This window comes from Passer montanus, unplaced genomic scaffold (assembly GCF_014805655.1).
Source record: "Passer montanus isolate IOZ18808 unplaced genomic scaffold, ASM1480565v1 scaffold21, whole genome shotgun sequence".
NCBI classification, from domain to species: Eukaryota; Metazoa; Chordata; class Aves; order Passeriformes; family Passeridae; genus Passer; species Passer montanus.
Window position 1 is genome coordinate 14,682,664 of NW_024366703.1, and position 21,785 is coordinate 14,704,448.

General features: G+C 40.1%; 1 protein-coding gene across 5 annotated transcripts in view; it reads left to right on the forward strand.

Moving 5' to 3' along the window:
• Positions 1 to 9,625, forward strand: part of WDR11 (WD repeat domain 11) — a 34,789-nt gene extending 25,164 nt beyond the window's left edge. For 4 of the 5 annotated variants that reach the window (XM_039709148.1, XM_039709149.1, XM_039709150.1 and 1 more), the window contains exons 20-29: positions 443 to 551; positions 1,306 to 1,368; positions 2,351 to 2,416; positions 3,094 to 3,262; positions 3,498 to 3,593; positions 3,946 to 4,111; positions 4,979 to 5,076; positions 5,992 to 6,137; positions 6,893 to 6,972; positions 7,503 to 9,625. In XM_039709148.1, the coding sequence (XP_039565082.1) occupies positions 443 to 551; positions 1,306 to 1,368; positions 2,351 to 2,416; positions 3,094 to 3,262; positions 3,498 to 3,593; positions 3,946 to 4,111; positions 4,979 to 5,076; positions 5,992 to 6,137; positions 6,893 to 6,972; positions 7,503 to 7,660 (1,151 nt within the window). In that variant the 3' untranslated portion in view covers positions 7,661 to 9,625. Of the gene's footprint in view, positions 1 to 442; positions 552 to 1,305; positions 1,369 to 2,350; positions 2,417 to 3,093; positions 3,263 to 3,497; positions 3,598 to 3,945; positions 4,112 to 4,978; positions 5,077 to 5,991; positions 6,138 to 6,892; positions 6,973 to 7,502 lie in introns of those variants that run through there. The other variant, XM_039709152.1, reaches the window with a different exon arrangement.
• The last annotated feature ends 12,160 nt before the right edge of the window (positions 9,626 to 21,785 follow it).

Below are 21,785 nucleotides of genomic sequence, written 5' to 3' on the forward strand. Positions count from 1 at the left end.
TGGCTAAACTCACTATGGAATATCCTGAAATTCTCATTTGAGCATGGTTGATAACCCTGTACCTTCTATGAAATGTTTTTGTTCAGTGTAGTGATAAGCTTTTATGTGTAGCACTCTGTGCTGGGTGTGTGAAAAGACTTTCATGTATGATTTTCCTGGTGCTTGCAGACAAGCTGGGACATTTTCTGATGTACATTTTCTGCTGGTTCATGTTCTGCTGGTGCATTTTCTGATGGTGGGATATTTTCTGTGGTGTATTTTCTGTGGTGCATTTTCTCGTGCCCATTTTCTGGTGCTCATTTTCTGGAGGTACATTTTCTGTGGTACATTTTCTGTGGTTCATTTTCTGTGGTTCATTTTCTGGAGGTGCATTTTCTGATCAATGAGCACAGGATTATTGCACATGACTCTCTGGACAATGAATCTTTTCCTTTTGTTTCAGAACCTGTCTGGTGTCCCTACCTGCTTGTTCCAAGGGCTTCATTAGCTTTAAAAGCATTCCTGCTGCATCAACCGTGGGATGAGAAATATTCTCTAGATATTATGGACATGTAAGAAGAAATATAGATCTATATATAACATATTATTATTTTTTAAAGCCTATATCTTTTATTAGTCTTTCTGTGCAAATAACTGTTGGATGTATAAGTTTCCTCACTCTTGGGGACAGTCAAAATTATAATTAGTTCACTGTTTATTGCTGAAAGTAATATAGGTAAGGCTCTAAGGTCAGGTATTTCTTCTGGCTTTCAGTAGCACTTGGCTGTTAAAAACTGCAGTCTGCTTTCAGTCCTGGCATTATTTTTATGGCATTATATTACTTCTGAGAGAAACTGTTCTCTTTGTTCTAGAAGTTAATGCAGCCATCAGAGTTGTTCCCAAAGTGTAAATGAAATTGATATTCTGATATCCTGATAAACCTGTCTGTACTCTTGGAGAGCCACATCCACATCACCAGAGGAGCACATTTCTGTGTCCTGGACTGTGCTCATGGTCACTTAATAATGCTCTAGGCATTGCCATTTTTATTACTTTTATGGTTAATGAGAAAAAGAAAAATGGGAAAAGAAAGATTGGCACTGACTGTGAGGTTGAGTGAAAGCAAACCAAATTTTTCACTGCTATTTTGGAACTGCTAACTGGATAAAGAATCCTGCCTGAATGGCTTACCCAAAGAATGTGAAAAATTGTTAACATGTAACAATTGTTAACCTGTGGTTTTCTCTTGCAAGTGGTTGCTCTGCCATTTCAGATAATTCTCTATTTTTTGTAACACAGAAAACTTCTATTTTTTTTTTAATGCAGTGATTATCCAGAGAATGAAAATATTAAAAGCCTTCTTCAAGAGCAGTTGAATTCATTATCCAAGTAAGAATTTTTTTTATTATTATTACTTGTATAAGCTATGGAATTCTGAGAAGGCAAAATATCTGAGGTTTGTGGCAATTCACAGTTAATGAAGAAAGAATTCTTTTCTCTAAAGATGTGCTTGAGAATGACAGTTTTTATTTTAAAAAAAGGTTTTTTTACTGTGAATTTTATTTAATTTTAAACTTGGTGCTTTAAAGGTACTGATAGGGTCAGTACATGATTTGCAACTGACCTGTGAGCATTTGGAATGTTTTAAGCAGTACTTCTCAGGGATTTAGGGGTTCTTTATGCTGCTGCATTGGACACTGCTACTTAAATAATCCAAAGTTTGTTAGGATATTTGAGCTCTGAGGAAAAAGATGATTCCAAAAATCCTTTGTTGAAGATATAATTCCAGAGTAATGTTGATGCCCATTGCTCTATTTACAAAGAAAACAGATTTTGACGTTCAATTTAAACCTTGAAAATTATAGTTAAAACCAGTAAATAGATAATTTTGTCCATTTTCCTTTTGTCCTTTCATTTGGTAGGATGGCAAAGGTAACAGCCTATTTTTATCCAGTCTGAAACACCTGTGGAAAGCCTAAATTCATGCATGTGCATCCCTTCTGCTGTGAAATTTTATAGCTGCAAGATTATTTATAGCTGAGTTAATATTGTAATTAGTAGAATTACTGCAGACTAATTGGCAGCTTTGCATACACCCTGGTGGTGATTCCCTGTATTGCAAGGATAAAGAGTTCTTGATGGATTCCCTGCATTTGCCCCTGGAGATCACCTATATTTCAAATTATATATAATTTCTGTTGTAATTGTTCTCATAGATGCATTTTTTTCATTTCAGAAAATAAATTGTGTATTTTATGGGCTGATCTTTTCAGTTTGTATATGGTGAATCCTATTTGTGTTCAAAATCAACCAAACAAAAAATCCTGCCCAGCATTTTGCAGATTCTTTAACACTTTTTTCTCTTTTGCAGTGACATAAAGAAACTTCTGCTTGATCCAGATTTTACTCTCCTGCAGAGATGTCTCCTGGTTGCCAGGTAGAAGAGATTCAGATAAATATAGGAAATGTTTCCTAGGAAAATCTTGATGGTATTAATGCACAGGAATGAGCTGAAGTTTAGGAACTCACCCAGTTGTCCTTTAACTTAGCCCAGTTCCTAAACTACTTTGTTACTCATTGAGTAGAGTGGTTTTAGGACCAAAATGGAAATGTTACCTCACTGAAACAAGGAACTTCCTTCAGTCTTGGTGGCTCTTTTATAACTGCAGCTCTGGCAGCCACATTACACTTAATGTCATTTAGAACTTCACAATAGCTCTGTACAAACAGGGGAGGGTCTGGGGTTTATTTCAAGTGTATTTGTTCTGTGTGGTTCCTCTGCCTAAACTGAGCTAATTTTAGTCTGACTGAATTCAGAGGTGGTTTTCAAACTTACTAACTTGTGGTTAGAAAGAGGATATCAGTGACTAAGTATAAAATAATAATAAATATAAATTTTCACATATTTCTGTGCTGAACATTCCTGGAGTTTAATTGCTGTTGTAATGAATGTCATTCCATAATCCTCTCTCATAGTTTGTCCCACTGATAATGCAGAGTACTTATGTTGCCCACAGGAATGCACAGTCCTTGAGAAAATGAAATATATCATATTTTTATGTGGTGTATGAAGAAACACAAGCCTGTTTCACATCCTGCTTTGTATCTTCTCAGGCTGTATGGGGATGAATCTGAACTGCACTTCTGGACTATTGCTGCCCACTATTTGCACAGCTTATGCCAGGAAAAGCCTTCAAAACCAGACACAGCTGTCCTTCAGGAGCAGCTGGTTAATCCTCTGGATATATGCTATGATGTGCTGTGTGAAAATTCTTACTTCCAGGTATGTCAGAGAGTTCAAAACCAATTTTAAAGGAATGTCATCAGTACAATAAACACTGACTTCCCTGTACATATTTCACTTTTATTAGTAACATACCAGTCTGGATTAAAACATTCCTGGTACTAAAAATAGAGGTTGGTCCAAAGACTGGCAAGATATGTAAATATCTTTTAAAAGCCTGGTTTTATTTCTTATGGTAGGCTTACACTTAAAATATTTTTCCTTCTTTGTCTAGAAATTCCAGCTGGAAAGGGTGAATCTCCAGGAAGTGAAGAGATCAACATATGATCATACCAGGAAATGTGCTGATCAGCTTCTTCTGTTGGGCCAGGTTTGTGGGTAATATTTGAATTTTTTATTCTTCTTCCCTGTTTTGTGTACTTAGCCTGTTCAAGGAAAGCTTTTTTTTAAATTCATTTGTTGTTTCCTACTTGTATGAACCCAGTGCAGAGTTTTTGCATCCTTATGCTAAATTCATGGTGAGTTTTCAATGCTGTCCTTATTGCAGATGTCCTATTAAAGTAGAATCTTAGTCATTACTAGACAGGGAGATATTTTTGCAGCCTGTTTTAGACTAAATTCCATTGTTATTTGTTCCATGTCTTAAAAAGGGTAAATATAGAAAGGCTTTTAAACAAAATTAATATGTTGTGGTCAAAGCTGTATTTTTTTTCTCTTGCCAGACTGACAGAGCAGTGCAACTGCTGCTGGAAACCAGTTCAGAGAATGCACATTATTACTGTGATTCACTCAAAGCTTGCCTGGTCACAACTGTCACCTCATCAGGGCCATCCCAAAGCACCATTAAACTGGTGGCAACCAACATGATAGCCAATGGAAAGCTTGCAGGTAAAACATCTCTTTCTCTTTGCTTGTGAACTGATAATTCTCACCATTTTTAGGGGTGCCAGTGAATTAGGAGTGAATCCTGCAGTGTTGGGTTTCACATGTTGGGTGTGCTGTAGTAGACACTACACAGAGTAGTTAACACAAAAATGATCAATAAGCAAGTTATAAAATTCAGTTGTCTTGAATTATTTTCACTGGAAAACTTACTTCTGGATTAAATCCTTTAGCAGTTTTTTGCACAAAGAGAAGCTGAACACGTAATATGTATTTTCCACTTTTCTAATTAAAGAATTAACTAAAATTTGGTGTCCCTGTTACAAAACATGAAATACAGATTTAGTCTCCTTTTCAGTTCAGAACTTTCTTTCATAATATGTGTTTTCTTACAAGTACAGGTTAATTTTGCTTAATGCAAGAGCTGAAACATAAATGAAATATTTCTGTTACAACCATATAACTGAAATATTCAAACATGCTGAGAAAGTTAAAAGTGTGCTTGCCTGGAAAAAACTACTTTCCATACTACAGACTGTTAATAATTGCACTGTTAATTTAATGTTGTGGACAACATTAAATTAGATTAAAATAAAGAAGTACCCATGAAATCTATTTATTTAATTTACAAAGATCATTATGTCTTTATGATGAGAAGTCCTGTGAACCCTGAATTTGTATTCAGAACAAAGATAAATGAGAGCTTTGTGTGGCCTTGTAGCCCAGAACGAAGATGCAATAACTGGCACCCAGGTTATATGGAGAGCAGTCTCAACATCTTCATGTGCTGAGGATATGGGGATCCTTTTCCACACTTAGACAGCAGCCCTTTTTCCCTGGATTTCCTGAGTGGGGTGCATGTCTCTGTTGCAGAGGGGGTGCAGCTGCTGTGTCTGATTGACAAGGCTGCAGACGCCTGTCGCTACCTGCAGACCTACGGCGAGTGGAACCGAGCAGCGTGGCTGGCCAAGGTGAGCACTTCCCCACTTCCCAGGCTGAGAACACCAACCACCTGCTTAGCATCTGTGCTTAGGAAGGCTGAGCAGGGTGCTGAAGTTCCCTAAATCACTGAAACATCAATTAGAAATGCCATTCGGCTATGAGAAGTCAGGCCATTCAGTCAGAGCTGGCAGATTCTTCAGCCTTCTGACCACACAAGCCTGCCCTCATTGTCCACATTACAGGATTGGGGTCTAAAAAGGCTTAGAATACTTAATTTCCTAATTTTTCAGTTTGGGAAGGTCCATATAGCTGCAGCAGTATAAAGCTGGTAATAAACTACAAAACCCCACTCCTGGATATGAATAATTAACTGAGCAGTGACTTTGTGCTGAGCTCTATGTAGTGTGTGGGCTGATTTCAAAATTACCACCACCCACATAAATTGTCATCGCCTTCTGTTTTGGTGTGCAGCCATAATTACAGCAAAACTACCCAGACACAGCATTAATTCTCCACGTTATAAATGGGCAGGAATTAGTAAGGATTTTTCAGTCTCTCCAAAGCAGTGTTTCTGTTATATTGCCTGAGGAAAGAATGGAACAAATTGTACTTAGATTTTCTAAATGAAATTTTGCTTTTCAGAAAAATTAAGATTTTTTTTTTAAGTCTTCAGTAAAGTAGCTTCTTGATTTAGAAAAACTTTAGAACAGCTTGGGGTAAAAATTATGTTAATCACAGGTAAAAATGGAATGACCCAAATGGAGTATTTTTATGCGCAGATACCTGATTTTTCTAATACCTTATTAACTCAAGCAATATGCATACTTTTTATTAAAAACTGGTGGTTTCAGATGCTTTTGCTGCTGCCCAGGGTGCTGCCCTGAGGAGGGTGCAGCAGGAGCAGGGTGAGCTGGGGGTCCCTCAGGCTCTGCTGTGTCCCGCAGGTGCGGCTGAGCTCGGAGGAGTGCGCGGACGTGCTGCGCCGTTGGGTCGATCACCTCTGCTCCCCCCAGGTCAACCAGAAATCCAAGGCCATCCTGGTCCTCTTGTCTCTTGGCTGCTTCACAAAAGTTGCAGAGATGTTACACAGGTAAAGGTGAAACAGCACAACTTGTGCTTTCTCTTGTCCACACCTATTTCTGACATCTGTTTCTCTTTTCACGTGTGTCGGACTAAGCCCTTTTGTGACCCAGAGATGGGGCAACAGAGGCATTTTAAAAACATTCCATTTTCAGTCTCCCGTGAAGGGTGAGCCAATACAGATAATAGTTACAATTCAGGCTATGACAATCAGAAGCCAACTATTTCCTAATTACAATACACTATAAGCATTTTTATATTTCTCTAAAGTATCTAATCTTACTTACAAAACCATCCTTTAAAACTTGTTTCTAGTTCCATTTGTCTCTCAACAATGTCTATCCCATTCCATAGCATTTCTAAGTCAGTATTTCTTATCTCAAAGTTTACATGCAAATACATACTATGTGAACCTTCTGTCAAACTTTGAGAATTATCTACAAATCCATTTCCCACAAGCATGTTTTTTCTTTAATTACTTTGAACCTGTGGGCTATGACTGGCATTTCATTTTACTACAGCCTTTAAGATTGCCAGCATCCATGAATCAAGCAGTAAAGATTTATAGTAGCTATGATGTTTTCTCAGTAACTTCAGCCCTGATCTTTCAGGAAAATTTACAGCAAGTTCATGAGTGCAGGGAAGAAGGGGAGATATAACAAAGTTTTAGAAAGTCCTTCTGCAAGTGTTTTGGTGTGATATCCTGGAATACTTTTCTGATTTGTATCCTAACAAATCATTCTCTTTTTTTTTTCCATTTAACAGTATGAGGTACTTTGATAGAGCAGCTTTATTTGTAGAAGCTTGTCTGAAGTACGGGGCATTTGAAGTTAATGATGATACAAATATCCTTTTTCTGAAAGCCTGTCTGTGCTCACTAAGTCTTCACATCTGACCTGGTGTTCTGGGAAGCTGTTTGAGCAGTTGCACAAACTGTTGTATTATATACTGTAAATAATAATGCATATGTAAATAATATCTATGGAATCATCAGCCTAGAAATAAAAAATGCCACTAATAAGTCATGTAGATAAACTCAGGTCTAATTAATGAAAAAATCATCGTGGCATTAAGATTTCTGTTGCAATTTATGCCATTGTATCATGGTAGCTACTTAAGCATATCTGAAATGTGTCTGGTTTAGTTTGCAGCAGTCTGCATGTTGCTTTATAAATACTATATGAGTTCAAAAGGAGGATTTAAAGCAACTTTTTTTTCTTACTTGTGCTGAAAAATAATGGATTAGCACGACTGGTAGCAACGTTCAGCATTTTCACCTTGGGAGAGCCAAGGAGTAAGAAGGGGGTGAAAAAGGATTCAGATTTTTTTTTTTTGTTTTGCTATTAATTTGTGTTTTCCTTAATGCCTCATTTACATAAATTGATCCATGCTGTGTATGCAGATTATGCCAGAAGCTTGAAGCTCCTGGGCTTTAAGGAGGGAGCTGTTCTCTTTGCCTCAAAAGCAGGAGAAAGTGGGAAGGAGCTTCTGAGTGAACTCAAGCAGCCGAAGGAGGAGGTGACACAGGAGTGAGAATTCTGTGTTGTGAGGTTGCCTGGCAGACTGGGATTCCACTGGGTGAAAATTCACTTTTCTCTTGAATCACTGTAATAGCTGATCTGTGGGATTTGAGCAAATACTGTTAAATGTGTTGGAAGTCAGGATGAAGAACTGCAGTGTTGCTTTCTATTAAATTTGTCTGCACTTTCACAAGAGGGGAAAGAAGCTTATGATAAAGTTATACAATAATATTTCCACTTTTTCAGTTGTAGCAGGAATCAAATTTAAAGATGTGCTGAAAGGCTTCCATACCTGTGTCAAAGTCTGGTCCATTTACTTCTAAAAATCAAATCTTAATAGAACTTCAATACTGTTGTATTTATATGTAAAAATTACTTAGTCTGTACTGTAAAAATATAAATATATTTAAAAATAAATAGAGATCAAAAAGCACACAGTTCTTTCCTGGAACATCATGGTTTTTTCAGTCCAATTTCTTGTTTAAAATTACTGTTATTTTAAATCAATTCACTGTATTGTCATTTCCATAACTGCCTGGGATGGAATCTTTAACAGGTTCACTTGCAAATGTTGCTCTTCTAACATTCCAGAAATCCATAAAACATCACTTTTGCCAGTTAAGGGAGTGTTATATTCCATTTTATTTTCAAGTGTGCACTCCCTTCACACCCTGGGGGCTGATTCTGCCTGTCAGAGGGTGGGAGAAGGTTTTACCTGCAGAGCAGCAGGGTCAGGACACTGCTGGTGCTGTCCCCAGTCACTGCTGGGTTATTGAATGTCTGATTAACAAAAGGTGAAAAAAGCATTGTGCAAAGCCAAAACAATGGCTTTTTCATTACATACTTCTGTTAACATATCTGATGGTCCACATACACAAGGATGCCACCGAAAACCTCTTTTCTGATTTTTTGCCAGTATTTCAGTACTTGTTTGTGTTATTGTTTCTAATGGCAGATGTCTCTTTTCTGTGTGTTGCTGATGAGAAATTTTACAGCTGAGGAGTGGGTGCTGATGGTACACTGCCCTTGCAAACTGAAGACTGTGGCATTTAGGCTAAAAGCCTAAATTCTTCTTTTTCCCAGCGTGTTGGAGCTACTGAAGTTGAGTTTGTTGTCATGAAAAGAATCCTATAAAATGTCTCTCATTTGAATGTAATTTTTGTGTTGTCTACTTGCAGTAACAGTGCATTGGATTCTCCTTTTGTTCAAGGATTTGTGGATATGTGTTCAGAACTCCCATCAGCTTTGGGACATCTCCAGCTCCAGAAAACTTTTGGTTCAAGTCTTAAATAACATTTCTGAGAAAATTGGAAAGGGTACACTGTTCAAGTCTTTTTGAATACAAACTGAAAAAGGGAGTTTCATCATTCTGAGCAGAAAAGTAGGAGTTATAGCTGCAATGTGTTGTATTTGTTCTTGCCACATCTTACATAAATTACCTTAAAATACTTTTTGTTCAGTGTATTGTGAACTGTGCTTATGTTGTTGTTTTAGCTTGGGAAAATGAGTATACAAGCAAATTTGCCTTAAGTATTACGTAAGCAACAGAATTAATCAAAATTAACTGTAATTAGCAGTGGTCTAAATTCTGGCTCTCACTGACTGCTACAGCTCTGCTCAATCTCTTGCTTCTGTAGCAGCCCTTGTGGACAAGACTCCCACAGAGTTGTGAGCACACCCAAACTTTTTCTTTGACAGCCCTTGAAGCTGTTTGTCAGTGGGTCTCTGAGATAAATCTGCTTCAGAATACACTTGGATTTATAACTCTGATGGTTTAAAAAAAATAAAAACAACAACATATTGCAAAGGCCTTTAAATACTGAATGTTTCTATAAACTTTTAAGTGTACAGGTTGCAGGATAATTTGTGGCATTCCCAACTGGAACCTTCATGAGGAAAATAGAGTGTAATAGTGATTGAAAAGTTTATTTAGATAATATTGCAGTCTCATTACAATAATAAAAATATTTTTAAAGTCTCTGTGTGTCTTGATTTAATACAAAACCATCATTGGAAATGAATGCTGCTTGTGCAACTGTTGTCATTTTGCCTTCTGGACAGGAACAATGCTCAGGGCTGGTTTAATAGAGGAAGTGATTATCCTTTGTACATCTGAGTCACATTTTCCATATTAGTTCTAATGAAACATTGTGTTTGAGCAGCATCAATTCTCAGGCTTTAGCAGCAAACATAAAATTTGTGTGGGTTAAATTAGAGCAGGACACAGTCTGCACATCCTGAGTTTTGCAAGGCACAGAAATAAGTGATGAAAGAAATTCCCTCCCTTTCTGTTCTCGCAACCTGAAAATGAACTGAGTGAATTGTATAATAAATACGATTTAAACTCCTTTGAATGTCAAAGGGGTTCACTTTGTCAAAGCCTTCACTTCCTCAAAGCCCTGTGAATACTGCAAGTAGCCCCAGAAGATTATAATCTGTATTTTCTCATTTTTTGCATTTTGAAGCTTCTCTCAGCAGTGAAGCCATAACTCTGGAACCTGTGTCTGACCATCCTTGGCAATGAGGAAATGGTAAAATTGTGTTTGCAGGTCAATATACAGAGATTCTGTATAATATACAGAGATTCTTGGTGAATTTGTCTTTGAGCACCAGCCTTGTATTAATTAACTGGGATGTTTGATTGCCAGAGCAGAGCATTCAGTAACTGTTTAAAGATTCTTTTGCAAAAGGCCAGGAACATTGGAAATAAGGGAATTTTGGGGCATTTAGCTTGTCTAGATGAGGAACTTCCCATTGGAGAAAATCATGCAGCACAACTAGTGCTGGTTACCCCTCATTTTATATGAAGAATTTTGGCTTTCCATGATTAACAACAAAAAAACAAAAGCTTAAAATTGAGTCTGCAGGGATGCATAAATTGTCTTCAGTTCAGTGAAGCATCTGAAATTTGTGCATCTCTGGAGCTCAGTCAGTCCCACAGGCGCTTTCTCTCCCCAGCTGTGTCTCACATCCCACTGGTGGTTGTACAGCCTGAGGGAAGCTCACGGTGAATATCCTCATGGGACTCTCGTGGCACAGCTGAATTTTAAAAATGGGCTCATTTCTCTGCAGTTCCTGATGTGATCCTTAAAAAAAAAGTCTAAATTGTTTCAGTTCTATGATAATGGATTTATTTATTCAGGCAGTGAAAAGTGTAGAAAATGGTCTTTCAGCTTGGCTTCAGTAAAGGCAGGCCCTAATTAGAGTTTTAATTGGCTCACAATGTGCTTCACAATAAAGGGAGCCTGTAAATGAAACATATTGACCAACAGTGTCTAAAATTGCCTAACTTGGGTCAATTTCTGAAGTACTTCTCAAAAAATTCAGTTTAATGGTGTGTGGATGTGTTTATATACACACGTATACATGGAATTGATTCGGGGGAATAATTAGGGAAAATGACAACACAAAATACTTGATTGCAGTGTGAAAATTATTAGTGCTATATTGCAAATTGTTTATCATTTGCTTTCATTAAAATGCAGTCTGCCAGTTTAGAGACACTGCAGCCAGAGAGAGGCATTTATTATACATCAAGAAACCTGGCCCAGAGTGTTGATGTTGAGTGTCTGAGCAAATAATCTGAGATCATTTTTGGTGCAGCTGGCTCCAGAGACAGAAAATGACGACAATCACAGACTCTTCAATGGGAAATGGGTTTGGTTTGGATGATCACTTTGCTGCCCAAAATTGTATTCTGAAAGTTCAACTAAAAATTTAATTGCTGGTGAGAAGGAGAATAATAATAGCTTACAAAAGAGTAGGCTTTGGGGTTTTTTATAATTATTTCTTTCTCAGAATAATTAATCACAACTTTGGTGTTTATGTGAATCATTCATTAATGAGTTCAGGGATAGGGTTTGAGGTTTTTTTATAATTATTTATATATTTCTCAGAATAATCAATCACAACTTTGGTGTTTATGTGAATCATTCATTAATGAGTTCAGGGTAAAAAAACTGATACTCACAGATCCAAGCAGTGACAAAATTCTTTAATGAGGCTGATACTGACCCACTGATGTTTTTGAGTTGGGAATTCTCATAGTAAATTGTTCAGTTTCTACTTAAATACTGAAGATAAGGAGGGGGAAATATAAGAATGAGGAAGAAAAAGGATGAGGAAAAAGAGTTTAAAAGGCTTATGTAGGAATGGGAGAATGGCAAAACAAAACCAGGAGTTGGATGCTGCTGAGGTGTTTGCAGACACTCAAGGCAAAAGCATTTTGCTTAAAAGTGACAGCTTTAATACAGGAGTGTTCACAGAAGGGTTCAGCAGGGCTGTGTTCTCACCTCTCCAAAGGCTGGAGTACTGAAAGATTAAATTGCAAAGTCAATATCTGTTCATTTCCCAAGCTGATTCAAATTCTTTTCCAACTCCACACCCCCTTGCCTGAGTTAGGGCTGTGTTGTCATTGCTTTGTGGGGCTGGGATCTCACAGTTACCTCACAGGCCAAGTGCATCTTCTCCACTCCTGGTGATTCCAGGGGAAAAGAAACACCTTAAAAACCTGAAATTAAATTTTTCAGAAGCAGACTGGTGGATTTGGACTCATTGAAGTTCTGTTCTGTGGAAGGACAGTACAAACTTCACAGATCTGAATCCTGCCTTCCCTAAGGATGGGCAGAGCTTGGAGGAATATGCAGTCAAAATTTACTGTCCATGTGAAAAGTGCTTTCCTTCCTCTCGTATTTTGCTCCTTTAATCAGAAGACAGCATCCAGCTCTTGAAACATGCCTGGTTTCTGACAAGTGTTTATTACGTGAGGTGAATTTAGCCCTCATACCAAAGTGCATCCTCACAACTTAACTGATAATTTGAGTGATTTCCTGCAAATTTTAACAGTAACATAACTGCATAAATGCAGGCTGTTCTAAAGAATTAAATATTAGAAGGCCCCCAACCTCCTGTAACAGGAAAGTCTGCCCTGTTCTCCTACCTCCTCAGCCCAGCTGAACAAATTAAGTTGTAATGAGTTGGGTGTGGAGTGACCAATTAAAAGGGGAAATACTGGAAAGGGTAAAATTAACATCCAGGTGAAAATCATAGGCACGTTTTGAGGGATTAGAGCTGGCACCTCATCAGTCTGGCAGAACAAAACCAGAAAACATGCAAATGTAGCTGAAACAGAGCATCTAGGTTTTAGTTGTTAAAGTTGGGGTTTTTTTAAAAAAAATTCTAGAATTTCTTTGTGTTTAACTTGCTATTAGTGTGGGTTTTTGTTTGTTTGGGGTTTTTTTGGTCTTTTTGTTGCTGTTGTTTTGGGGGTTTTTGTGTTTTGGGGTTTTTTTTGTTTGGTTGGTTTTTGGTTTTTGTTTGGTTGGTTTTGTGTGTTTGTTTTGTTTGGTTGGTTTTGGTTTGGTTTGGTTTTCTTGTTGTGAGATTTAAAATGGCTTTCTGGCTGGCTTGGTTGTAATGATTTGGAAGAAAAGGGAAAGTGTGGATCCCCAAAGGAGGGAAGCAGCATGTTTAAAATGCAGCTGCAGAAGGTAAGTGATAAGTTTCTTTCAGTCTTGAAAATCCTAGAGCAACATTAAAATTAGGTGATGCTAAGTTTATTTCCATTGAAACTGTTGGTCCCCTTTCACAGGTTAAACTTCCCCCTCCACCTTCCTGTTTTCTCCTCCTTCCCTGCAAGTGCAGCATCAAAAGAAGGGATTTGGGTGATGGGGAGGGAGCAGCTCATGGGCAGATGCTGCAGGGAAAGCCAAAGTTCCTGTCAGACCAAGCTCTGCAGGGGGTGAAGGCCAGGCTGTGAAATACTTCCCCAGTGTGACTTTCTTGGCCCATCTTTAAGGTTTTCTTTCTGCAAATCAGATCCCCAAGCTGAAAATGGTTTTTTTTGTCCTTGTCATTGTCACATTGCCTTCGTTTAGCAAAGAGTGGCTGCAGGTCAGGAGGGTGCCCCTGGCAAACCCTGCTTCAGTGGCTGCTTTCCAGAGGTTTATTGAGTGATTGTGTTATCCACTGGGCAAAACAGATGCCAACAGGTGGTTTGTAAAAAATGCTCTGTTATTACTTTTCACCCTGGTGTAGCAGGAGATAATAGAGTTATATTAGACTTGTCTGGCTTTTATTTCACTTGCTGTAACTAATAAAAAGCTACAGGCAGCAAATTTCAGTTGCAAAAAAGGTCATCTTTCTGCCTTTTTTTATTTTTGTGTGTGTGGTCATTTTTTCAAACTGGTTTCATATTTATGGCCCTACTGAGTAATATTTTTTTTCCCCTGCTTTTGGAATCCAACCCCAGGCTCATGAATAATGGTATAATTTGGTGACCCTTCGGAAATTCTTTTTTCCAGCATTGTTTATGTACTTTTATACACATACCTCTTTTTACCTTTTTGGTTTCTGTCTCTAGTAATTCTTTATATAAAAGGCAAGATCATGTGGTGTTTTATGCAGTGTGCAGGATAGTGTGCAGGACCAGCTTTGAGCTTCTCCAGAGCTCTGTATCTCTTGTCTGGATTTGCTGTGTAATTCTTTTGTGTGGCTTCAGCTCCAGCATTTGCTTGTGCTTGGAAAAACCAGCCAGGTTGCTGCTGCAGATGTCATTTTTTCATGACCAGCTTTTGGTCTTACCTCCCTGGCTCCTAAATGAACTTTTTCCTCAGTGGTTTGGTCACCAACCACTTTTTTTTTTTTTTTGTGGAGAAAATTGCCTTGGGAACAGAAAGATATTTACTAAAGCAATGGACCTAAAGTTTGAAAGGCACCTGGGGATCTCTACAACAAAACCCAACCCAAAAGTTAAAAAATGCTGACAAACACAAAAGAAACCTCATTAAAAAACCCCAAAACACAATCACCCCACCAAAAAAACCCAAAACACCAAAAAAACCAATACAAACCCTCCCTCCTCTCAAATATCTGAGTCTTCTCTTTCCTGCCATGTTCTATTTCAATAATTTCTTGCATCTGGAATTTTAACTGGTGCCTACAGTAATGGCAATGCTGGATCTCAGTCTCTGGTTGTTGGCACACAATCCCTCCCTAAACAGCTGAATGGCTTGGAGTGCTCCTTGGCTTGTTTGGAGTACTTGTTTGCTTGTTTCCTAATTGCTGACAGCACAAAGTTTTCATTTCCACAATCTGAAGATTGATTTTCAAATTGTCAGCATTGATTTTTTGTTTTTTTCTATGTTGCACAACTAAATAGGAGTTGGCACATGCAAAATACTGTACAAACCAGCCCATGCTTCCTACATTTGGAAAACGAAGCCAGACATAGCCATTTTGCCAAGCTGGAAAAAAAATGGAGCGTTTTCTTTCTCCCCACCCTCTAGAAAAATAGTTCTTAAATCCTTATCAAGCCAAGGAGCCTTTTTCTTTCTGATTGTTTCTTCCAGTTCTGCTCTGTGGTTTACCTCAGCATCTGCTTTCTTTTTCCACTGGAGAGTTAAGCCTGGCTTTGATTAAAAAGTAGCTGAAAGGCAGATTAATGCATGGAAAAGCAGCCTGGCTAATATGGAAAGAGAGCAGGGAGGGAATTCATCAGACATCACCTGGATGTGATGTTTTCTGGTAGCAGCTTTTTCTCCCAGTAGGACTGAACGAATGTGGAGGGAGTTTATTCTTATTTTATGCCACAAAAAGCCAAGGCACATTCTTTGAACTGAACTGAAATCATCTGTTTATCCTTTCTGACTGCTTTGCAGGCAAATTCCTTGGCCACAAGATTATTTGCAAAGCACATTTTTCTCTTTCCCATTCCTCCACATTTTCATGTTTGATGAACTTTTTAAAATATTTGTGTTTCTGTGGAACTCCAGCACTTTGAGATAACATAAATGAATTCAGGGGCATAAATCCCAGGGAGGATGAGGGAGCTGGGAAGGGGCTGAGCCTGGAGAAAAGGGGGATATGGGGAGTCCTTGTAGCTCTGCACAGCTCCTGCCAGGAGGGGACAGCCGGGGGGTCGGGCTGTGCTCCAGGAACAGGGACAGGAGCAGAGGGAACGGCCAGGGGACATTCAGGTCGGATACTAGGAAAGATTTCTTCTCTGAAAGAGTGGTTAAGCACTGGAATAGGATCCTCAGTGAAGTGGTGGAGTCACCACCCCTGAAAGGGCTCAAAAAACAAGTGGATGTGGCACTTGGGGACAATGGATTAGTGGGCACGGTGGTATTAAGTCAAAAGCTGGATTATTAATTTTGAATGTCTTTTCCAACTTTAATGATTAACTTATTATTTAATTTATTACCATTGTTCCTATTATTTTTATTAAAATTATCATTATTACCATTATAATTTTAGCATTATCGTAATTATCATTATTTTTCCCCTTGCTGTGCTCAATACGCTGCCACAAGCACTTTTCAGCTTAAATTTTCCCTACTCCTAAAACTCCTGCCCCATTCCCTCGGAGTTTAAACACCTCACCACAGCAGCTTTAATACAGAATTGTTTCACTGAAATCCTGGGAGTTCGCAGCTGCTGCAGGAGAGGGCAGCAGAGATCAGCGAATGGAGAGGGCTGGGAACAGCCTCACCTCAGCCAGAGGGACCGGGGTTTTCTTTCCCTGTTTCAGTCCTGGAGGAGCGGCAGCTCCCAGGCACCACCAGGCAGGAATGATCTCAGACATGGATTTTAGCAGCAGCTATAAATAGCTACAGGAAAGGAAAGAAGGGCATTGAGAGTGTCCAGTTTCCCTATAAAAGTAGGAACTCAGGTCATCATTAAACACAGGGTCACACCTCACTTGAAATCTGTTCTGATTTGGCAAAAAGGAAATGCTTGACAATGCATTAGTAAGCGTGATTTAAAGCTTCATTTTGCATCTAATGCTGGAAAGGTGGGGTTTGCTGCAGAACTTGGTTGTGACCAAGTCAGGTTCAGTTTATTTGTGTGCTGGTGATGCCTCAGGCCACAAGAAAGGGCAAAAGGCCAATGGAAACAAGCAGCCTGATTTTTGATCTCACTAAAGTGAGAATATGTTTCAAAATAATGAAGTGTAGCTTTTAGAGCTCTACCCCTCTGTGTATCAAGTACTGATGTGACTTCTCATGTACCAATCACACTTGATGAGAAAAAAAAGGGAAAAATACCCAAATAGTTTTGTTTCAAATTTTCATTTGTTACAGAGATGCTGAACTCTACAACTGTTAAAAACATTTAAAAACACATCAACAAAATGAGTTGATATGAGTAGATCCCTTTGGCATATGGAATATTCAGGAAAAACATGCCAAAGCCATTTTTACCTGAACTTATGTAGGAATAATTAATGAGTGGGAAAGAACCATGAGCATGGCCTGGAGCATTTTCCCAGGACAGCTCTTGGCACAGGAGGCAGGACTGATGGCCACCACTTTTGGGGGCACTTGTAACAATATTCCTGTAGAGGAAAAGAGACTTTGGAATCTTTTCAGGAGTGTTTATCTGCCAGCCTAAAGCCTCTCAGCCAGGACACAGAGGGTGAGAAGGTGACTGAAGGTATCAGCCAGCCTTGTCTCTGTTAAAAGCAGGTGACATTTCCCAGGAATTAAACCAAACCCAATGGTTATGGAGCAGGGACTGAGCACTGCTGGGCTCCAAGAGTTGCTGTCATCTTTGGGGAAGTGCCAAAATGAGCAGGACTGCAGCAACGACAGAGAAAACCTTAATTTTGTGCATCTCAGAAACGTTTGTAATTGGGAAGAGCAGAGGAACACCAGCAGGAGATTTTTAGATTGCAGCACTTCATGCACCAAGGGTTAGGAATTGTGTGATTTCAGTTTTAACTCCCTTGTATTGCTGACATTTGTCCCAAATCCCTTTCAAGGTCCAGTTTGTTGCTACTAATTATTTTTTTTTACCCTCTGGTGTCTTACTTATAGGAGGAACTGCCTTTCTGCTGCAAACCTTCCCCATCCTTTTCCTCTTTCAGTCTCTGATAGATGAAAACATGTTTTCACAGAGAAATGACTTAACACTGAGAGGCTCAGTTCCCTCCAAAATCTTCCCTCCTTTTCACATCTCTGTAGGATTTCATCCTTGCCAGCTCCTCTCTCAAGTTCCAAGCTGCTTACGTATGTAGCTTTTGAAGACAGCTCTCCTGTCAGTGTCAGAGGGTTTTATGGCAGTAATTATCTCAGGATGAATACTTTGTTGGGATTAAAGGTCTCAATTAATGTCCTTTTGGGTTTTATTTTGTTTCGTTGGGTTTTTCTTAAAGTTTCTGTGTGCAAATCGTAGGCTGCTGTTTAATTTCACCTTCCAAACTTTTAATTATTTCAAGTTTTGCCCTTTTTCCTTTGACTAACATGTTACAGGTTCCCTGTGGGAGTCCAGTTCAGGATTCAGTAATAAAACCAAGTGAAGAGTTAATTGCCTGGGCTCTGTCCCATCCTATTGTCTGCCCTCTGACTTAACAGCTAAAATCCTTAAAATGACATCGCTGGTGGGAACAGTGGCATTCACATGAGGTGAATAATCTCCAAGAGAGCTTTTCAAATTCACTGTGAGGCATCTTCAGGATGTAACTGAGCAGTGCTTTTCTGAAGCCAATTGTACACCAGCTGAGGGTCTGCCCAAAGATCCCTTGTGTGCCACGCCTTCTTTCCCTAAACTCATTCAAGTTATTCAAAGAGAATCAAATGACAGTGGGTGTAAAAAAATTAGGAAAAAATCAGCAAAGTGAAGTCATATTTGTTTTGAAAGTTTGTAGAAAAGGGTTGGATTCTTTTCTGCAACGTTGGCAGGCTCTGATTCAGCTCTGGCAGTAATTATTCAGAGGAAAGATGGATTCTGTATGAGAGAGAGAAAATGCACACGATTCCCAGGGAGTCTTGCCAGTCTGTGCAATTATACTGATTTCTGACATCTCTGGACAGTGGGAGAGGATGAAAATGAAGTTCATATTTGACACACATGAATTCCTGAGGTGGAAAAGCCAGCCTGTCTCCCAAGGTGCCACATGATCCCACGTCTGCCCCTCTAGCTCTGCTCAGGCAGGAGGTCAGATCTCAGACGCCCTCCCCAGATTTAGAGTCTCATTTAAAATCACAATTGCTGCTAAAAACTCGTGTGCTGCCTCTCCAGATGGAACTGGCCTGGCTTCAGCCCGTAGCCATCCATCCTGAGGTGGAGCTGAGGATTTTTCTGTTGGCCAAAACCAGCTGGGAGCAGCTCTGGCCCCTGGGCAGGGTGACCCCAACAGCACCTTCCACTTCTGGGGCACCCAGCTCCCAGATTTCTGCTCCCATGTGGTGTCACACAGTGGATGTGCCCCTGTCCCTTTTTCTGCCATCCCCCTGCTTACATATTTAATCTCTGTGCTGGTCCTGATCCTTCCAGTGTTGTCTGGCTCAACTTTGGCTAAGAAATACACAAATTCACCAAATTTTAACTGCCTGGCATATAAGCAGCTGATTTTTTTTTTTTTTTGGTAAAAACTTTCAGATATACGGATCAGTGGGGCCTGGGGAGTTTTTTGGTGCATATAGTTTTGAATCAGGGTCAGATTTGTTTTTCAGGGATTATAAATCCCTCTCAAGCATCTGAGACTTATGTTTAAAAGCAGACAGTTAAATTCTGTTCATCTTCACTAATTCAGGCATGCACAAATGCACAACAAGTTAGTGACAGTTATTTTAATATTGATTAAATGCATTTAGTAAAACACTTTGTTCTATATTTCCTCTATTTTTCCTCTAACACTTTGTTCTGATTTCCTCTCTTAAGTTCCATTACTCTCTGTTTGTGGAATTGTATTCATACAGAAAATTGAGTTGAACATACTACAACTGGATGATCTTTATAGAACTGAGTCTATTGCGGATTGTTGCTCCTTATAATTTTCCTTTGGTAGCATTTTGAGCCCAAATTTAAAATCTAGGTTGTTCCAAGCCTGATCCAGCCTGGCCTTAGGCACTTCCAGGGATCCAGGGGCAGCCACAGCTTCTCTGGGCACCCTGTGCCAGGGCCTGCCCACCCTCACAGGGAAGAATTTTTTCCCTAATATCTAATCTAAACCTTTCAGTTTGAAGCCATTTGCTCTTGTTCTGTCCCTACACACGCTTGCAAAAAAAATCCCTCTCCGTCTTTCCTGTAGGTTTCCTTTAGCATGTGATTCCAAAAAGAGACCTTGCAGCTAGAACTGTTGTGTCTCTGATGAGGATGTCAGAGCCAGATCAGCAGCCTGGAGCTCCCTGTGAGCCCCTGGCCACAGTGATGCTGCTGTTAAACTCTGAGCAATGTTTGCTTTGCCATTGCTCCACCACCTTTGTTTCTCCAAGCTCTTGCAGGATGAATTCCTGTTGTCTCTTCACTCCTAGCCCAGACTCAGGGCTCTGTGCTGGGGCCAGTTCTGTGAGACTCAGGGATGCCCCCATCACTGTGCACAGCTCCTGAAAGGTGCCTGTGCTCAGCTGGGGCTGGGCTCTGTCTGCAGCAGCACTGACACACCCAGAGCACACAGCCTCAAGGGAAATACAGGTTGGATATCAGGAAAAAGTTTTCCACAGCAAGGGTGATAAAGCTCTGGAATGGTTGCCCGGGGAGGTGGTGCAGTCACCATCCCTGGGTGTGTTTAACAAAGCCTGGATGTGGCACTGGGGGCCAGGGTTTAGTTGAGGTGTTGGGGCTGGGTTGGACTCGATGATCTTGAAGCTCTCTTCCAACCCAGCCATTCTGTGATTCTGGATATCTCCTGACTCCCAGAGCATCTCTCTAGCTGGGTTGGTGCCTCAGCTTGGAGCTCTGCTGCCTCAGAACCTCACAGGAGATCTTTGCAGGGCCAGGCTGAGCTCCTGAACAGGGCAACCAGACCCCAGCCCCTGGGCCAGCAGGTGAGGCTAGCAGCACAAGGCTTTGGCCAATGCCTCTCTCACCATCCCAGAAAAGCTCCCTCTGAAGTGGTTTATTCCCACTCCAGATGGGCTGGAGCCAGAAAGGGAGTGCTAGCTCAGAGGAATCCATGGTGTACACTTCATAAAAAGAAGCTTTCAAGAGAGGAATGTGTGAGCTAATGCAGTCCCGGGGCAGCAGTAACTCGTGCTCTGACAGGTTCTGTGTCTGAGGCTGATTACCTGCCCCTGCTTGTCCATGCTGATTGATCCTGCCCAGGGAATGCTCAGCTCTGAGTGGACAAGAGGCTCAGCACTCCCAGGCTGGCAGGGAATAGCTGTCCCCAGGTGCACAGGCAGTGAGGTGCATTGTAATCTCATTTATTTAGCACAAGGTCAATTTGGGTCCAAGCTCCCTTTGCATAGTGCACAGGCAAAAAATAGAAATAGAGCAAAAAAGACATGTTTCAAATAACAACGGCCAAAAGCATCAGAGCATGTTATAATGTCCTTGCCTCTTGAATTAAAAACAATTCTAACGGAGATTTTGGAATCTATAGCACAGAAGTTTTATTTTTAGAGAAAGCAGAGTATACATTTACTGGGAGCAGCACAAGCACAGATTGATTGTCCAAGGGCAGAAAGCTGAGTGACTGGCATCTCATGGTCTCTTACACTCTAGTTTTATTTCTGAAAAGTATATTTTTATGCCCTGTATAAATGACATTCTCTAGTTTATCTGAAGAGACATTGCCTTTCAATTGGCATCCAGGTATCCCAACATGCTCAGCCATAAACTCCCCCACACAGATCACACATCTGAGCCATTAGAAACTTTTGCTGAGAGGGAAAACCTGTGCTCCTGAGCTATTGGAAAGTTCAGGGGGTGTAAAATATTTCCTGCTTCAATGAACATTTGGAAATCAAGTGTTTCATTACAATGGTCTGAGCTGGCAGCTCTCACTCTGGGGGGAAAAGGGATTGTGACAGTAATGAAATAACAGTGGAAGTGTGAGATAGCTGACAGTGTAATTCCCTCTCAAACACAACTTTCAGTTCAGTGTCAGCAGACTTCCTGAAGAAAATATTAAGGCACAAATGAAAATATTCCTAGAGAAGGTTGATTTTGGGGGCAGAAGGAGTACAGGGGAGAGAGGGAGAATGATTTCTCAGCACTCCAGGCTGGAAGGGACCCCAGGAGAGCTCTTGTCCCACCTTCTGCTCTGGGATCACACTGGGCTGTGCAGAGCTTCCTCTGGTCTGCTCGTGGGAGCCTCCACGGATGGAGGATCACAGCCTGCTCCCCTGGCCTTATCAGGGAGAGATTCTACCAGACAACAGACTCTAGACACTGGAAATCAGGAGAAAATG